The 19,439-nt window shown below is 43.8% G+C and overlaps 1 protein-coding gene across 5 annotated transcripts in view; it reads right to left on the bottom strand.

Annotated features, from left to right (window-relative positions):
• Window positions 1–425: 425 nt before the first annotated feature.
• The window catches only part of LOC118081227 (oocyte zinc finger protein XlCOF6-like), a 48,872-nt gene continuing 29,858 nt past the window's right edge, over window positions 426–19,439 (bottom strand). For 4 of the 5 annotated variants that reach the window (XM_060270229.1, XM_060270228.1, XM_060270235.1 and 1 more), the window contains exons 3-4: window positions 8,837–8,963; window positions 426–8,258 (exon numbers count right to left, since the gene is read on the bottom strand). In XM_060270229.1, coding sequence (XP_060126212.1) covers window positions 6,160–8,258; window positions 8,837–8,963 — 2,226 coding nt within the window. In that variant the 3' untranslated portion in view covers window positions 426–6,159. Of the gene's footprint in view, window positions 8,964–19,439 lie in introns of all 5 variants that reach the window. The other variant, XM_060270239.1, reaches the window with a different exon arrangement.

Here is a 19,439-nt window from a genome sequence, read left to right as displayed (position 1 = left end):
TTCGATTTCAGGGAAGGGGGGGTGGGAACTTTGTTGTGTGGGTGGAAGTAAATGGGTAATAAATTTGGATGCGAATCTTATATATTTTTGGGTAAGGGAAAGAGATTAGGGGTTAGATAATAATAATTTTGGAGAGAGGATGTTAAGAGAAAAGAGGTCAAAGTATAAGGAGAATGGATAATAGCAATGAAAAAGTTGAAACTTAGAAAAAAGAATGTGAAGTTAGAATGGGAAAATGCGAGAACTATTTTTAACAATAAGAACTCAAGAAGGGGAAATGAGGAAGCCTGAATCTGTTTTTCTTTTTCTTTCTTTTTTCTTTTTTTGATTGTTGTATTTTTCTTTTTTGTGCTTTTTTCTTTTTTCCTGTATTTCTTGTTAAAATCTAATAAAATTATATTAAAAAAAAAATGGATGGCTGACTACCTTTACGATTAATGGAAGTTGAGCTAAATAACCCTTCCAGCTTCACAATTCTTTGATTCTATGACATACCCCACAAATAGATGCATAACCTTTTTAGGGTCGCGGGTGGTGCTGTGGTCTAAACCAGAGAGTCTAGGGCAGGCATCCCAAACTCAGCCCTCCAGATGTTTGGGGACTACAACTCCCATCATCCCTAGCCAACAGGACCAGTGGTCAGGGATGATGGGAATTTTAGTCTGGAGGGCCAAGTTTGGGGATGCCTGGTCTAGGGCTTGCCGATCACAAGGTTGGCAGTTCGAATCCCCTGATGGGGTGAGCTCCTAATGTCTGGTCCCAGCTCCAGCAGGAAGGTAAATGGTGTTTCTGTGGGCTGCTCTGGTTTTGCCAGAAGGACATAGTCATGCTGGCCACATGACACAGAAGATGTATGCGGACAAACGCCGGCTCCCTCAGCCTATAGAGCGAGATGAGCGCCACAACCCCAGAGTCATCCACCACTCTACCTAATGTTCAGGGGTATCTTTACCTTTATGCTGCCTATAGCCAGCCCTGGTCAGCTGTGTCTGTAGCTCTTCCAGACAGTTGAAGTTTCTGAGCGCTTTTCAAAGGCAGCCCCATGTAGTGTGTGTTACAGTAAGTCCTACGCAATGTGGCACCAGACTGCTTTAGGGGGGATGATTATTTAAACAATTTTTTATGTTTATGTATATGTATGTAGTTTCATTTCGCTTAATGCTTAATTGTTTTTTGAGAAAGGGCACTTAAGTGTCATGAAACAATGTCTTTAAATGCAGCTCCATAAAACTGATTGTGCCCCCAAACTGCCCCTTTTTGTTTGTGGATTTTGATTCAGAAGGGGAAAGGATGAGCAGAATCCACGCCATTCTGTGTCGTCCTTAGGTGTGCTCAGCCTTCACCTGCTTCATGACTCCACCTTGCATGAGAAAGAAGGATGGAGCTCCAGGAAACAGGAAGTGGTCCTTCAGCCAGACAGGACATCTCACCATCACAGACAGATCCCTTCTCCTGCTGGGGAGTGAAGAGTGGCCCTGGGATGGTCGAGAGAGAAGGGGAGAGAGGAGGGGAAGGGGCAGGGGCCAGGGACAGAAGGAATGGCAGGGCTCCAGATGCTCCCTTGGACTCCTCCCTTGACACCAAGTGGAACTGGAATAAAGGTGTAACCTGCCACAAGATTCTTTATGGTTGTTTTGTGATTTTAAATTAACTAAATACGCTGCAAAACAACAACAGAAATGGAAATGAGCTGGAAGAACTTGAGAAACCTGCCCTTCTGCATTTCATTGTCTGTCTGACTGACATCTTTTTACTTGCCACCCATTAAGATATATATGCATGTGTATAGAGAGATAAATATAACTGCAAGTTTACATTCATGCTTCATTCATCTGATGAAGGACATTTCGAAAGCATCCCTGTTTTAGGGTGGGATTCAGTCAAAAACAGGCAAATTTAGGTTGCATAATTAATGCTGCTTTGGAGTTCTTGCACAACAAATAAACTTTCGCAAAAGACTGGGGGGCTCTGCAAGAAACAAAATGACCGGGGGTGGGGTGGGGGAACCAACAAAACTATACAGTGGAATACGTGAGAATGAAAGTGAAAGGGGTCTGTGCTTTATTAAAGTTTAATAAACCCAATACCAGCAAAATCCCATTTTGAACAAGAGCAAAAGTAGATTATTAGCAACTGGTCCAAAGGAACCCAAACCAGCCATATTCACAAATCACGGAAGTGTAGGTGGGAATGATGCACTGAAACAGTAAATCTGGATCCAGCTCTCTGCTTTGAGCAATACGCAGCATTGCGGGACAAGTCCAGAATGCCAGATTCCAAGCTATCCAGATCAACAGTCTTCAGATACCTCTTGAAAAAGAGAGGATTGCTAAATAGCATGGCCCCCAAGAATATGACATCCTTTTATATATCTATATGACATCCTTTTATATATTTGAACATGGCTATCATATCACCCCTTAACCTCTTAACCTTCTCTTCTCCAGGCTAAACATACCTAGCTCCCTAAGCCGTTCCTCATAAGGCATTGTTTCCAGGCCTTTGACCATTTTGGTTGCCCTCTTCTGGACACATTCCAGCTTGTCAGTATCCTTCTTGAACTGTGGTGCCCAGAACTGGACACAGTACTCCAGGTGAGGACTGACCAGAGCAGAATACAGTGGTACTATTACTTCCCTTGATCTAGATCAGGCATCCCCAAACTTCGGCCCTCCAGATGTTTTGGACTACAATTCCCATCTTCCCCGACCACTGGTCCTGTTAGCTAGGGATCATGGGAGTTGTAGGCTAAAACATCTGGAGGGCCGCAGTTTGGGGATGCCTGATCTAGATGCTATACTCCTATTGATGCAGCCCAGAATTGCATTGGCTTTCTTAGCTGCTGCATCACACTGCTGACTCATGTCAAGTTTGTGGTCTACCAAGACTCCTAAATCCTTTTCACATGTACTGCTCTCAAGCCAGGTGTCACCCATCCTGTATTTGTGCCTTTCATTTTTTTTGCCGAAGTGTAGTACTTTACATTTCTCCTTGTTAAAATTCATCTTGTTTGCTTTGGCCCAGTTGTCTAATCTGTTAAGGTCATTTTGAAGTGTGATCCTGTTCTCTGGGGTATTAGCCACTCCTCCCAATTTGGTGTCTTCTGCAAACTTGCTCATGATGCCCTCAAGCCCATCATCCAAGTCATTGATAAAGATGTTGAATAAGACTGGGCCCAAGACAGAACTCTGTGGCACCCCACTAGTCACTACTCTCCAGGATGAGGAGGAGCCATTGATGAGCACCCTTTGGCATTGGTCAGTCAGCCAGTTACAAAGCCACTGAATGGTTGACTGAAGCTCTTACCACATTCAATACATTTAAATGGTTTATCCCCCGTGTGAGTTTGTTGATGTCTTCTAAGTACTCCACTTTTACTGAAGTTATTTCCACATTCAATGCATTTAAATGCTTTCTCCCTTGTGTGAGTTTGTTGATGTAATCTAAGTGTAATCTAAGTGCTTTCACGGAAGCTATTTCCACATTAAATACATTTAAATGGTTTATGCCCCTTGTGAGTTTTTTGATGTCTTCTTAGTTCTCCACTTCCACTGAAGCTTTTTCCACATTCAATACATTTAAATGGTTTCTCCCCTGTGTGAGTTCATTTATGTATTTTATTCTTTTTAAAAAATACCTTTATTAAACTTAAAAAACAAATTTAAAACAAAACATCAATATAGAATGCAAACAAAATATATACACAAACAAATACAAATTCAACTAAAACCTACCCTACTTTATACCTTACTTCGATCTGCTTTACTTATACATCTTCATTCCAATAATCCAGTACTTTACATCGTCCATTACACATCGACTTCCCCTTATCTTTATCCCAGGCTACAAATTTATTTACTTTCATACTGCTTCCCTTCAATTTCATCATGGGAATTCTACAGAATATTTGCTTTAAAACAAAGTCCTTTCAAATATATTCCAAATTTTCCCCAATTATTATCATTATCATTTTTTTTATTTGAACCACCCCTGATCGAATTTGTCAATTTGTCCAGATCAATATAGCTAATTACCTTCTCTTGCCAGTCTCTGACGGTAGGAACTTCCTGTTTTTTCCATAATTTAGCAATTAAAATTCTTGCTGCCGCCACCAAATACAAAAATACCTTTTCATCTTTTTTATCTAGCTCTTCATCAATCATTCCTAATAGGAAAGACTCTGGAGTTTTTTTGTATTATATTTAAATATTTTCTTTAATTCTTCTAATATCCCGATCCAAAACGGCTTTATCATTGCGCAATTCCACCATATATGTAGGAATGCTCCCATTTCCTTTTGACACCTCCAACAATTATCTTTAGTTTTATACATTTTATGAATTTTTACTGGCGTCAGATACCATTTATAAAACATTTTAATTAATTTTTCTCTAATTCCTTCTGACGCCGGAAATTTCCACATTACTTTCCAGAGTCTTTCCCATCTATCCATCTCTATTCGTTTCCCTAACTCCATTGCCCATTTCGTCATTGTCTCCTTAACAGTTTCATCTTTAACATCCCACTCCAAAAAGTGTTGTACATTTTTGAAAAGGTTTTCTGTTCACTCTGTAGGAGTTCCAATAGAGATTGTTCCGTTATAAACCCTTTTTTCTTGTTGTCCTCCTGGAATCTGCTATATATTTGATAGTATTGGAGCCACCCTGTTAGATATTGTTTAATATCGTCATAGTTTTTTAATTTAAATTTTCCTTCTTCTTCTTCTTCTTCTTCTTCTTCTTCTTCTTCTTCTTCTTCTTCTTCTTCTTCTTCTTCTTCTTCTTCTTCTTCTTCTATTAATTCTTTATATTTTGTCCAGTATCCTTTAGTGTTTAATCTTTTCACTGTTATTATCTCTACTGGTGACAGCCATTTTGGGGTCTTGGGTTCCAACAGACGTTTATGTTTTCCCCACACTTTTATCAATGATTTTTTTATAATGTGACTATTGAACCCTTTATGTACCTTTATTTTTCCGTCTACCAAGTAGGAATGCCAACCAAACGTATTTTCAAATCCTTCTAAATCTAATAATTCGTGATTCTCCAGGGTGACCCATTCTTTTATCCAAAGAAAACAAGCGGCATCATGGTATATATTTAAATTTGGAAGCCCCAGTCCACCTCTCTCCTTTATGTCAGTTAACAATTTAAATTTTATTCTGGCTGGTTTATTATTCCAAATGATTTTTATTAAATCCTTATTCCATTGTTTGAAGATTTTGTTTCCCATCCCCAGGATTGGCAACATTTGAAACATAAACAACATTCTGGGTAAAATGTTAATTTTAATAGTTGCTATTCTACCTAGGAGTGATAGATTTAATCCTTTCCATATTTCTAAATCTTTTTTCACACTATTCCAGATTTTTATATAATTATCTTTCACCAAATCCTTAGTATTATTAGAAATCCAAATCCCCAAATATTTAGCCTTATTTACTACTTTCAGGCCTACTTTTTCTTGTAATTTAACTCTTTTCTTAATTTTTTTACTATTATGTTCGTTTTATCTTTATTTACATTAAACCCTGCTTTTTCTCCAAATTCTCTAATTTTCTTCAATGCCTGAGGTATGCTTTTCCTGGCTCTTCCAATGTAAGTATAACGTCATTGGCAAATGCCTTTTATTTATGGACATCTTTTCCAACTGTGATTCCTTTGATCATTCCCTCCTCCCTCAAATTTTTAAACAAAAATTCTAGACATAAAAAAAATAAAAGGGGGAGAGAGGACAGCTCTGTTTAGTTCCCCATTGTATCTGGATTTCTTCTGTTAATTCATGTATTCTAAGTGCTCCACTTCCACTGAAGCTTTTTCCACATTCAATAAATCTAAATGGTTTCTCCCCGGTGTGAGTTTGTTAATGTCTCCTACGTGCTCCACTTTGACTGAAACTCTTCCCACATTCAATAAATTTAAATGGTTTATCCCCTGTGTGAGTTTGTTGATGTATTCTAAGGTTTTCGTTCCTGCTGAAACTTTTTCCACATTCAATACATTTAAATTGTTTCTCCCCCTTGTGAGTTTGTTGGTGTATTCTAAGTGTTTCACTTTGACTGAAGTTATTTCCACATTCAATGCATTTAAATGGTTTCTCCCCTGTGTGAGTTCGTTGATGTATTCTAAGTGCTCCACTTTCACGGAATCGATTTCCACATTAAATACATTTAAATGGTTTATACCTCGTGTGAGTTTGTTGATGTCTTCTAAGTGTTCCACTTTCACTGAAGCTCTTTCCACATTCAATACATTTAAATGGTTTCTCCCCTGTGTGAGTTCGCTGATGTCTTCTAAGGTCTCCACTGTAACTGAAGCTCTTTCCACATTCAATACATTCAAATGGTTTCTCCCCTGTGTGAGTTCGTTGATGTCTTCTAAGTGTTCCACTTCTACTGAAGCTATTTCCACATTCAATGCATTTAAATGGTTTCTCCCCCTTGTGAGTTTGTTGGTGTATTCTAAGTGTTTCACTTTTACTGAAGCTCTTTCCACATTCAATACACTTAAACGGTTTCTCCCCCATGTGAGTTCGTTGGTGTTTTCTAAGTGCTCCATTTTGACTGTAGCTCTTTCCACATTCAATGCATTTAAATGGTTTCTCCCCTGTGTGAGTTCGTTGATGTATTCTAAGTGCTCCATTTTGACTGTAGCTCTTTCCACATTCAATACATTTAAATGGTTTCTCCCCCGTGTGAGTTCGTTGATGTTTTCTAAGAGCTCCACTTTCACTGAAGCTCTTTCCACACTCAATACATTTAAATGGTTTCTCCCCTGTGTGAGTTCGCTGATGTTTTCTAAGGTCTCCACTGTAACTGAAGCTCTTTCCACATTCAATACATTCAAATGGTTTCTCACCTGTGTGAGTTCGTTGATGTCTTCTAAGTGTTTCACTTCTATTGAATCTATTTCCACATTCAATACATTTAAATGGTTTCTCCCCCGTGTGAGTTTGTTGGTGTATTCTAAGTGTTTCACTTTTACTGAAGCTCTTTCCACATTCAATACACCTAAACGGTTTCTCCTCTGTGTGAGTTCGTTGGTGTATTCTAAGTGCTCCATTTTGACTGTAGGTCTTTCCACACTCAATACATTGAATTGGTTTCTCCCCTCTGTGAGTTCGCTGATGTATTCTAAGGTGTCCATTTTGACTGAAGCTCTTTCCACATTCAATACATTTAAATGGTTTTTCCCCTGTGTGAGTTCGTTGGTGTATTCTAAGTGCTCCACTTCCACTGAAGCTCTTTCCACATTCAATACATTCAAATAGTTTATTCCCCGTGTGAGTTCGTTGGTGTTTTCTAAGTTTTCCAGTACTACTGTATCTATTTCCACATTCAATACATTCAAATGGGTTGTCCCCCGTATGCGTTCGTTGATGTATTCTAAGCGCTCCACTGTGACTGAAGGTCTTTCCACATTCAATACATTCAAATGGTTTCTCCCCTGTGTGATTTCGTTGATGCATTCTAAGTCCTCCACTTCTACTGAAGCTCTTTCCACATTCAATACATTTAAACGGTTTCTCCCCCATGTGAGTTTGTTGATGTATTCTAAGTGTTTCACTTTTACTAAAGCTGTTTCCACTTTCAATACATTTAAGCGGTTTCTCCCCTGTGTGAGTTTGTTGGTGTCTTCTAAGGTTTCCGTTTTGACTGAAGCTGATTCCACATTCAATGCATTTAAATGGTTTATCCCCTGTGTGAGTTCGCTGATGTCTTCTAAGTGTTCCACTTCTACTGAAACTCTTACTGCATTCCATACATTCAAATGGTTTCTCCCCCGTGTGAGTTTGTTGGTGTATTCTAAGTTTTCCACTACTACTGAAGCTATTTCCACATTCAATGCATTTAAATGGTTTCTCCCCCGTGTGAACTCGTTGATGTATTCTAAGGGTTTCGTTTCTACTGAAGCTCTTTCCACATTCAATACATTCAAATCGTTTATCCCCCGTGTGAGTTCGTTGATGTCTCCTAAAATTTCCACTTTCATTAAAGCTCATTCCACATTCAATACATTTAAATGGTTTCTCCCCTGTGTGAGTTCGTTGGTGTATTCTACATGCTCCACTTCCACTGAAGCTCTTTCCACATTCAATACATTTAAATGGTTTCTCCCCTGTGTGAGTTCGTTCATGTATCCGCAGTCTTCCATTGAGACTAAAGCACATCCCTAATCCCATGCATTTAAATTGTTTCTTTGTTCTTCCTAATGAATTTACAGATGGTTCCATAGAATTCTGATTGTCATCTTCCTCACCTGTTTGGATTTTGGAGGGGGGAGGAAGAGAATCCTGTTAGACTTTCAAAAAAGTCAAGAAAGAAACCAAACACATGTCAATCCCAATGTGAACCTTCTCCATTCACACTTAATAAAGCATCATCATTTTATAATACTGTACAGATCTATCGTGGAATTGGCTTATTAGACACATCTCTGTATTTTTCTTTTTCAAGCGAGGAAATGATCTACAACTCCCATCATTCCATTGTCCATCCTGGCTTTGGGTGAGGGGACACTCAAACTCAGGATGCAAAGGAGAAACATGCTAACAGGAAGGCACGCTTGGCAACTCCACACCGTGATCAGCTCCCGCCCATAAACCAATGTCCCCACTGTGGAAGGATGTGTGGATCCAGAATTGGCCTCCACAGTCTTCCCATTGGTCATGCTGGCTGTGGGTTAGGCGAGCTGGAAATCTAACAATGTCTGGAGGAAAATCTAATGATGACTGGAAAATGCTGACTCAGAGATTCTGGCAATACCATTGTCTGAGAATTTCAGGCAGGGGAAAGGAAATTATGAAAGTACGCTAGGACCCAGACCCCAACCTTTACCCAGAAAGCTGGCCTCTTCTTCACTCTCTCCCTCAGCCTTTGCAGAGAGATGAATGTTCTCTGTGTCCAAGGGATCCTGCTCGGGCTTTGGGGACTTGATAACCACATCATCCACAGGCCACGATTCCTGGAACAAAGAGCAGGATGCAGATTATAAAATCAGGAAAAGCTCAAGAAGGTGACTGTCAGAGACCCTGGGTGAGTTAATAATGTTAAGGAGCTTTTGGACAGAACTGTAGGCTGCCATCCTATATATGCTTTCCTGGAAGTAAGTCCCACTGAACTGAATGTGGCTTGCTTCTGAGTAGGCTTCTGCAGGACTGCCCTGTCAAATAGTATTCAGAATGCTTCACATGTGTTGGCCCATTCTGAATTATTGCATCTCAACTCAATGAGGAGGGATTTGAAGAAGCCTTTCACCTGAATGCACAGCCCCTTTGCAGTGGGAACAGTCAAACCACAAAGCCACTGATCAACCAGAGTTTCCTGTTTTGACCAAACACAGTTTGAAATTAGTTTAATATCCTGGCTTATTCCAAAGCTGGCAGCTGTAGTTTCCTGGTTTGGACAAAGTGGAAAGTTTGTTAGCTATAGTTCATAAGAGACTGCCAGGTTAGATCACAGTTCACCATCAGGGCCAGCCCAATCATGAGGCAAACTGGGAGAATTAGGTCAGGTGGCAGATGCAGGGGGAGATGGGACTAGCACATTCCCAGTTCCCCTGTTTGTTAGCCTTGCTACCAGTGCAGGACCACAGATGGTAAATTCATCCAGCTACCCATGCAGAGTCCTTCTCTTTGGCCCCCTCTCACTAAAGAATCCTTCCTGCAGTGATGCATCCTGGTTGTGGGAGCCAGGAGACTGCGGTGGTGGCTAGAGTTTTTTTGTGTTCAGCGTAACTTTGCTGCAGCAATGCATTAAAAACTGTGCCTATTTGTAACCCAGCTTTTCAGGCTTTGATTCAGTCATCTGAACCTGGCCATTATCTAGATATTGCAAGGTATTCCAGTGTTATTCTACGCGACTACACATGGGATTACTGAGGCTGCAAGACGTGCCAAGATTTCTACCTCAGTTGGGACCAAAGAGCATTTTGGCAATGAAGGCAATTTAGAGGAGGAGAATGGGGGTTGGTTGAAGGACGCCTCTTCCGACACAGCTTCTGCTCTGATGAAATTCAGAGTCCCTGCAGCTGTTTAGGTAAAGTAAGAACATCAGGAGATATGATCTCAAACCTCCCATGTAAGGCTCTGGTCTATTAGCCATCAAACTTTGGAGAAATGACTTCCGGTCGGCCGTGCTGGCTAAAGAAGACGCAGGGACTGTGAGCTCTGCAGTCCCCGGCATCGCGGAGGGGGGGGGAATTCCGCGGGGCGCGCGGATTCCCCGCAAGAACCTCGGGTAGAGCGTCCCGAGGGCTCAGAGACCATCGGGCTCCGTTTTTTCGGCGATTCCTCTGCTGCCCGGAGACACAGTAGAGTCTCCAAGAGCCAGCGGAGTTGGAGTCGCGGGAGCCATTTTGGTCGACATCGTTACCTCTGGAGAAGCGAAGCCCCGAGTCTTCTACCGGGCAGCGGCAGATTCTCCCAAGAAAACAAAAGACTTTTATAAAAAAATTCCTTCAGTAGCACCTTAAAGACCAACTAAGTTTATATTTTGGTATGAGCTTTCATGTGCATGCACATGCACACGAAAGCTCATACCAAAATATAAACTTAGTTGGTCTTTAAGGTGCTACTGAATGAATTTTTTTATTTTGCTTCGACTCAGACCAACACGGCTACCTACCTGTAACTAGACTTTTATAAAGTAAGTGAAATCCTCATTGGGACTTTTTGGATTTTACAATTAACAATTGGGAAAACCAGGAGAGATTCAAAAACGGGAGTCGATCTCTTCCTAATGGTCAATTAAGAGGCGCATTAAACATTCCAAAGCCGAAAAAGAGACTTTGTTCCTAGCACCCGAAAGAAACAAAAACTTTGTATTCCTTCACAAACCCCGGTGCCGATACCTCCTGAGGAACAGTATGTGCACAAAGGGAAAATTTATTTGACAGCTGTCAAAGCTGTCAAAATTGCTAAAAGACAAGGAAAATTCATAAAAATTTGTTGAAAGTTCAATTGGCTGCAAGATTATATTAAAAGAGAAGTATCTGGAATTAAGAGATGTTCTTGTTGTTGTTTAGTCGTTTAGTCGTGTCCGACTCTTCGTGACCCCATGGACCATAGCACGCCAGGCACTCCTGTCTTGCACTGCCTAAGAGATGTTCTAGTGTTGGGAAATTAAAGACAATGGAAAGAACAGACAAGATGGAGGAAAGCGTGAGTGAATGGAAATTTCCAGTGTACTCTGCCTCCTAATCTCCTGCCAGTCTGTGGTTAGAAGGAATGAAAACAATGTATTCACCAAGCTTCCAAGAGACAGTTTTGAACTATTTAGAGATTCTGAAGGACATTCACAGGACACTGCAATACTCCAGTCTAACATGTTCAGAGACTTTGGTTCAAGATCAGGACTTAGAGGACAATGTGGAAAGCCTATTTGAGAGCAAAGAACAAGAAGTGGATTTTACAAAAACTGAGGTGGATTATAAAAAATGTGACTTGGAGGAAGAACAACAAGGACTTGAAAAGGAAAATGACAGCAGTCAAGAACAACAAAATGAATTAAAGATTCAAGAATAGAAGGCTCCTGGAGGGACTAAAAATTGGGCATGGCTAATTGAGGAAAAGGAAAGGCAGAGGGAAGGGGGGACAGAGGCCTGGATTTGGAAGTGGGAAAGAATGGGTGTGGGGTGAAAATTTTTAGTTAAAAAGTATTTTGGTGATTGATTAACGGTTTCTGAAATCTTGGCTTGTTAAAGGACTGCTGATCCAAGGGGGGGGAAAGACACCGGGGGGAGAAAGGAGAGTGAATAGATATAAAAATTTATTTTTGGATTTGTAGCAACATGTTTGTGTTCAGATAAGTGTCTGGATGGAGGGCCGATGTCAGCATAGGGTTAACAAGTGAACACTCAGAGCTGACTGATTTGGATGGTGGCCCAGAATTGGGGAATGCAGAGGGGGAGCAGAGTGAACAGTTTAGAGAGATATCAGGAAACAGCTCTCCCGAAGCTCTTAATAATCCACTCGGCGTGAAGCAGAGACGGAGGGCTGGATTACAAGAAAGGGGGAGGCTGACGTCACTTAATAGAAGGAAGAAGGTGTGGTTCCCACAGAGGGATAAAGGGAGGTGGAACAACGCTGAGGACTCAGATGAATCATCAGACTAGTCGTAAGTCAGTGAGAGCCGTGGCTTGAGACTGTAGCTTGTATTTGTTATTGTAAATAAAACTTCTCTTCAACGTTGAAACGTGTGGGCGTCTTGAGGTCGAGACTAACAGCATGACTCATCTCTTCATTATCTACTGCTGCTGAAACAAGCCAACTGATTAAAGGAAAGAATGGAGGACGAGAGGCAGAGGCAGGCGGCACTGCAACAGCCGGTTGTGCAGCAAGGAGCAGCAGCAACCCCACCAATTATGGACCCTACACAGATTCTTTGGGCAGAGAATCAAGAACTTAAAATGAGATTAGCACGACTGGAAGGAAGGACGGAGGAACAGGCAAAACAGCTCTCTGATTTATCCGGTAGGCAAATGACAAGAAATTTGATACCCCTTCCTCCACGATTCAGTGGGGACAGTGCAGAGTATGATTCCTTTCGGGCTGCCTGTTTGTATTACTTAAGACTTAAAGGGGAAGAATACAGAGATGATGAGGCCAGAATTGCTACAGTGCTGGGGCTTTTAGAAGGGGTGGCAAGGCAATGGATTACCCCTTATATGATGGCCACTGATCCAGTCCTTAAGAGCTTACCGGCATTTTTGAAACTCATGGACAGTACATTTAAGAACCCAGCCCAACAGGATGTGTTGGAGCAAGAATTTTTGAGTCTCAGACAAGGGAGAGGAAGTGTAGCTCAGTACTGGTCTAATTTTGTGATGTATGCCAGACAATTGGGCTGGGAAGGAAAGGCCTTGGTAGGCTTGTTCAAGGCGGGGCTATCTGAGGAAATTCGTGATGAGTTGGCGAAGATGCCCAGATTCAACACCTTAGAAGAGCTGGGACAAGCCGCATTGCAACTAGGCCTGAGGTTCCAGTCATGGAACAAGATGCGAAGAGGCTTAGGGAGATCAGAGAGTCCCAGAAGCTTTGTGCCATTGGAGACTAAGGGTTCACTGGCTCAGGATGAAGAAGAGCCCATGCAATTGGGTGCTCTCAGAGGGGGCAGAGTAACTGGCATTACACGGGCTGAGAGGGAGAGAAGGCGAAGAGAGAGATTGTGTTTCAATTGTGGCGCAGCTAATCACATGGCCCGGCAGTGTACTGTGGGAAGGCCACGAGGCACAATATCTGGGACGGATATAACAGCACCAGAAGAATGCAGAGAGCTGCTGTCGGGAAAAGAGAAGCCCCAACCCGTTCTGGAGGCCTCAGGTTGGGACAAGAGGAAGCAGCAGGGCCTCCACCGGGACCGGTCATACCAGTAATCACTGTGCGTGCGATGCTGCGACTCCCAGATGGAAAGAGTGAGCGTGTGGAGATTCTTATAGATTCTGGAGCCTCCACAGATTTTATTGATGTAGACTTGGTGAGTAGGCTGGGAATAGAAACACAGTCATTGGAAGAGCCTTTAGAAGTTCGAACTATTGATGGCAGATCGCTGCTATCTGGTTGTGTATCGGAGGCCACTATGCCCATCGGGTTAGAGTTGCCAGGCCATCGGGAAGTTATTGCGCTTCATATCACAAGATTGTCATCCTATCCCATAGTGCTGGGGATGAGCTGGCTGGCGCGACATGATCCATTGATCTCCTGGGGTCAGAGATCCATGACCTTCTCATCGGTATACTGCAGATTAAACTGCTTGGGAGTCAGGCCGGAGAGTAGTAGTGAGGCCAATGAAACAATGGTCTCAGGGCCTCTGACGGGGAAGGAGACGCAGATACCGCCTCAGTATAAGTCCTTCAGAGATGTCTTCTGTGAGAAGGAAGCGGATCGGCTGCCACCACACCGACCATACGATTGTAAGATAGATCTACTGCCAGGAGCAGAAATACCAACCAGCCGTTTGTATTCAATGTCCGAGGTAGAGTTAGCTGACTTACGGGAGTTCCTGAGGAAAAACTTGGAGAGGGGGGTTTATAAGACCAACAAAAGCTCCAGGAGGAGCTCCTGTCTTCTTTGTAAGCAAAAAGGGGACTTCTGAGAGGAGGCTAGTCGTGGATTACCGCCTGACCAACCAGAGCATGATTCCTAGTCGTTATCTATTGCCAAGAATTGGGGATCTGCTGGAGAGGTTGAGAACGGCAAAGATTTTTACAAAACTAGACTTGAGAGGGGCTTATAATCTGATAAGAGTGAGAGAGGGAGATGAATGGAAGACGGCCTTCAACACCAGGTATGGAGCATTTGAGTATCTTGTGATGCCATTTGGATTGCCGTCAGGCACGGCCACCTTTCAGGCATTTATCAACTACGTGCTATCAGATCTTATTGATAACTCGGTAGTATCCTACTTGGATGATCTCTTGATTTATTCGGAGAGTCCAGAAGAGCATATACAACATGTGAGCGAGGTGTTACAGAGACTGAGGGAACATCGACTGTACGCCAAATTAGAAAAATGCCAATTTCATGTGACGGAGGTCGAGTTCTTGGGTTATAGGATCACCCCAGAGGGGGTGCACATGGATCCAGAGAAGGTGCGGACGGTGTTGTCATGGCAGAGCCCTAAGTCTCGAAAGGACGTGCAGAGATTCTTGGGATTTGCTAATTATTACAGGCGATTTATACATCAGTATTCAGGAATCACGGTGCCAATAACAGAGTGTCTGAAGGGTAAAAAGGAATTCCGATGGACCGAAGAAGCTCAGAAAGCCTTCGAGAGGTTGAAGAGCATGTTTGTAGAGGAAAGGTATCTGGCTCATCCGGATCCTTACAAGCCGATGGTGGTGGAGACAGATGCGTCGGATAAGGCGCTTGGGGCAGTGTTACTACAAGCAGATGAAAAGGGGGAACTGAGACCGTGCGCTTTTCATTCAAGGAAACTAAACTCGTCTGAACAAAATTACACCATATGGGAAAGAGAGTTGTTAGCCATTAAAGAGGCCTTGCAGGTATGGCGACATTTTCTAGAAGGAGCTCAACATCAGGTGGAGGTGCGTACTGATCATAAGAACTTACAGTACTGGCAAACGGCACGTCATTTGAACCAACGTCAAATCAGGTGGGCACAGTTTTTTGCCAGGTTCAACTTCAGGATAAAGTACGTGACAAGTGCGCAGAATCAGGGAGCGGATGCCTTGTCCCGTAAGCCAGAATATTTTGGAGCTGAGACAGGAGGGGAGCAACGATTAATTCTTAAACCTGAGCAACTGCAGCTTGCAGCGGGGACGGTAGTGGAACGGTCTGAGTTTCAGCAGCAGACGCGGAAAGATGTGTTCGCTCGAGAAAAGAGAAAAGCCATACAGAAGGGGGAGGCCCAGGCAGAAGGTTTTTCAGAGCGAGGAGGGTTGTTGTACAAGGGGGAAGCTCTCTATGTGCCAGAAGGTGAGCTTCGGGCAAAGGTGCTAAGACAATGCCATGACTGCCCAACGGTAGGCCACTTTGGGCAATGGAAGACAGAACGCTTAGTGTCCAGAGAATTCTGGTGGCCGCGTATGCAGGAGGAAGTCAAAGAATACATCAGAGCCTGTGAGGTTTGTCAACGGGCAAAGAGGCCGCGTGAGACCCCAGCGGGTCTGCTTCAACCATTACCTACACCACAGGGGCCATGGGAAGTTATTTCCATGGACTTCATTACGGACTTACCTGCTTCACAGAGACAGACAGTAATTTGGGTGGTGGTAGACTTGTTTTCTAAGATGGTGCATTTTGTGCCTTGCAAGAAGCTGCCGTCGGCTCAGGAAACAGCTCAACTCTTTGTGGAGCATGTGTTCAAGTTGCACGGATTACCGCGGAAGGTGGTGTCAGATCGGGGAATGCAGTTCACCTCCCAGTTTTGGAGGCGGTTGATGCAACTATTGAAGGTGGAGATGTGTCTTTCGTCGGCCCGCCACCCGCAGACAAATGGTGAGTCTGAGCGGACAAACGCCACCTTACAACAATATTTACGATGTTATGTTAATTACCAACAAGATGACTGGGTCGAGAAATTAGCGTTGGCCGAGTTTGCATATAATAACGCAGTGCATACATCAACAAGACAGACGCCGTTTTTCGCATGTCAAGGGAGAAACCCAAGGGGATTTCCGGGGCAGGGTGAGAGTTTGGCGGTGCCCGCAGCTGAACAGTTTGCAGAAGAGATGGAAGCATTGCACAGTATTCTGCGGGACCAGCTAGAAAAGGTGAAGGCCCAATACAAGGCAGAAGCAGATAAACATCGACAACTGGGCAAGCAGATACGGGTGGGCGATCTAGTCTGGTTGTCCACAAAAGACTGGCCAAGTAAGGGACGTTGTCGAAAACTACAACCTCAGCGGGTAGGACCGTTTGAAGTGCTGGAGCAAATCAACCCTGTGTCCTACAAGTTGCGACTACCAGCATCAATGAAGATGTATCCTGTTTTCCACCGGTCGTTACTATCGCCGGTAACGCCTAAACATCGGTACCAGGAGAGACGAGAGCCACCACCGTTACCAATCTGGGTGGAAGGTGAACCAGAGTACGAGGTGGCCGAGCTCCTAGACTCTCGCAGAAGGGGTAGAGGGTTGCAGTATCTAGTGGCTTGGAAAGGATATGGTCAGGAGGAGAACTCGTGGGAAAACGCGAGTAATATACATGCGTCCAGGCTGCAGAGGGAGTTTCACCGCAGATATCCCAATAAACCCAAACCCCTAGATTGGGTGGAAGAGCAAGCAGAGGGGGTACTAGAAACGAATGATGAACTTGATTGGGAGGAAGAGGTGGAGGAGCCACAACCGGGTTGTAGTTATTGGGAAGATGAGGACGAAGAAGGGTGGGAAGTAACCCAGAGAGCGCCAACGACGAGAGTGGGGGAACCTGAAGGACGGGAGGAGGACCGTAGAGAGGGGGATGATGTCAGCAAAGGGTTAACAAGTGAACACTCAGAGCTGACTGATTTGGACGGTGGCCCAGAATTGGGGAATGCAGAGGGGGAGCAGAGTGAACAGTTTAGAGAGATATCAGGAAACAGCTCTCCCGAAGCTCTTAATAATCCACTCGGCGTGAAGCAGAGACGGAGGGCTGGATTACAAGAAAGGGGGAGGCTGACGTCACTTAATAGAAGGAAGAAGGTGTGGTTCCCACAGAGGGATAAAGGGAGGTGGAACAACGCTGAGGACTCAGATGAGTCATCAGACTAGTCGTAAGTCAGTGAGAGCCGTGGCTTGAGACTGTAGCTTGTATTTGTTATTGTAAATAAAACTTCTCTTCAACGTTGAAACGTGTGGGCGTCTTGAGGTCGAGACTAACAGCCGCCTTCCCCCCTCTCTTTGCTCAGAAGCACCTGGTGGCAGAAGGTGCTCTGGGGGGGAGAGGAGGGGGTGGAGGGAAGCCCAGACACAAAAATGGAACCTTTGAAGTGCTGCGCCTAGCAGGTTCCTCTTGTGGCAGAAGGGGACTTGTGGGGAGGCAGCATGAAGAAGGAGGAGGAATAAGTCAATATTATAAGGATAAGATTTGGAATTGGATTAGAAAATCCGCCACAATTAATCAGAGAAGTTAGGAAAACCAGGAAGAAGAGATTTGAGGAAGTCACAATTATAATGTAATGAAAATAAGAATTGGGAACTTTTAAATTTTTATTTGTTTTCTTTTTTGTAGTTGTTGTTTTTCTTTTTTATAGGTATTGTGTTTATGTTTTCTTTAAGGTTTGTGTAAAAGGAGCAGCTGAGGGGAAACCAATCCCCAGAGCCCCTCCTTCCCTGTCCTTTCAGTGGCAGGGGGGGTGAGGGGGGAGGGGGGAGGGGGAGGTCAAACCCAGCCTTACAATGGACCCCTCTGATTCTCAACGCCCACGGGTACTACTGGTGGCAGAAGTGGACTCGTGGGGGGAGGGAAATTGGAGGGACAGATCATGTATTGTGTGTTTTTTCTGTTTTGTTTCTATAAAAAACCAATAAAAATTATTATAAAAAAAAACAAAAAACAAAGAGCATTTTGGAAATGAAGGCAATTTAGAGGAGGAGAATGGGGGTTGGTTGAAGGACACCTCTTCCGACACAGCTTCTGCTCTGATGAAATTCAGAGTCCCTGCAGCTTTTTAGGTAAAGTAAGAACATCAGGAGATATGATCTCAAACCTCCCATGTAAGGCTCTGACCTATTAGCCATCTTAAGCCCTGACACTGGTACCAGAGCCTGCAAGAAACCCAGATGCCAACGTTGCTGCCACATAAACCCAGACAACACCATCTCTGGACCCAACAACATCAAACATACCATCTCAGGCCTATTTAATAGCTCATCTTCTAACATTGTGTATGCCATCAAATGCCAGCAGTGCCCTTCAGCTCTCTATATTGGACAAACAGGCCAAACATTACGCCCTATCTGCCCGCGGACTGTCTTGCCAGAGTGGTGCATGCTCTGGTTATCTCCCATTTGGATTACTGCAATGCTCTCTATGTGGGGCTACCTTTGAAGGTGACCCGGAAACTACAACTAATCCAGAATGTGGCAGCTAGACTAGTAACTGAGAGCGGCCGCCGAGACCACATAACACCGGTCTTGAAAGACCTATATTGGCTCCCAGTACGTTTCTGAGCACAATTCAAACTGTTGGTGCTGACCTTTAAAGCCCTAAATGGCCTCGGTCCAGTATATGTGAAGGAGCGTCTCCACCCCCATCGCTCTGCCCAAGCTTCAGTGCCGAGGGCCTTCTGCCGGCTCCCTCACTGCGAGAAGCTAAATTACAGAGAACCAGGCAAAGGGCCTTTTCGGTAGTGGCACCCGCCCTGTGGGACAACCTCCCATCAGATGTTAAAGAGAAAGACAGGTACCAGACTTTTAGAGGCCATCTGAAGGCAGCACTGTTTAGGGAAGCTTTTAATGTTTAATAGATTATTGTATTTTAATGTTTTGCTGGAAGCCACCCAGAGTGATTGGGGAAAGCCGGCCAGATGGGTGGGGTATAAATAATAATTATCATCATCATCATCATTGGCATAAAGGTAAAGGTAAAGGGACCCCTGACCATTAGGTCCAGTCGTGACTGACTCTGGGGTTGCGCGCTCATCTCGCATTATTGGCCGAGGGAGCCAGCGTATAGCTTCCAGGTCATGTGGCCAGCATGACAAAGCTGCTTCTGGAGAACCAGAGCAGCACATGGAAACGCTGTTTACCTTCCCGCTGTAGCGGTTCCTATTTATCTACTTGCACTTTGACGTGCTTTCGAACTGCTAGGTTGGCAGGAGCTGGGACCAAGCAACGGGAGCTCATCCCGTCACAGGGATTCGTACCGCCGACCTTCTGATCAGCAAGCCCTAGGCTCAGTGGTTTAACCACAGCGCCACCTGGGTCCCTATCGGCATACTAATCAGCTAATCAGCTGCATACTATCCCTTGCTTTTTCCATTGAGTCAATCACCCATC

This window comes from Zootoca vivipara, chromosome 2 (genome assembly GCF_963506605.1).
Source record: "Zootoca vivipara chromosome 2, rZooViv1.1, whole genome shotgun sequence".
NCBI classification, from domain to species: Eukaryota; Metazoa; Chordata; class Lepidosauria; order Squamata; family Lacertidae; genus Zootoca; species Zootoca vivipara.
The sequence above is the reverse complement of the archived record's forward strand: the minus strand, read 5'-3'. Positions and strand labels throughout refer to the sequence as shown.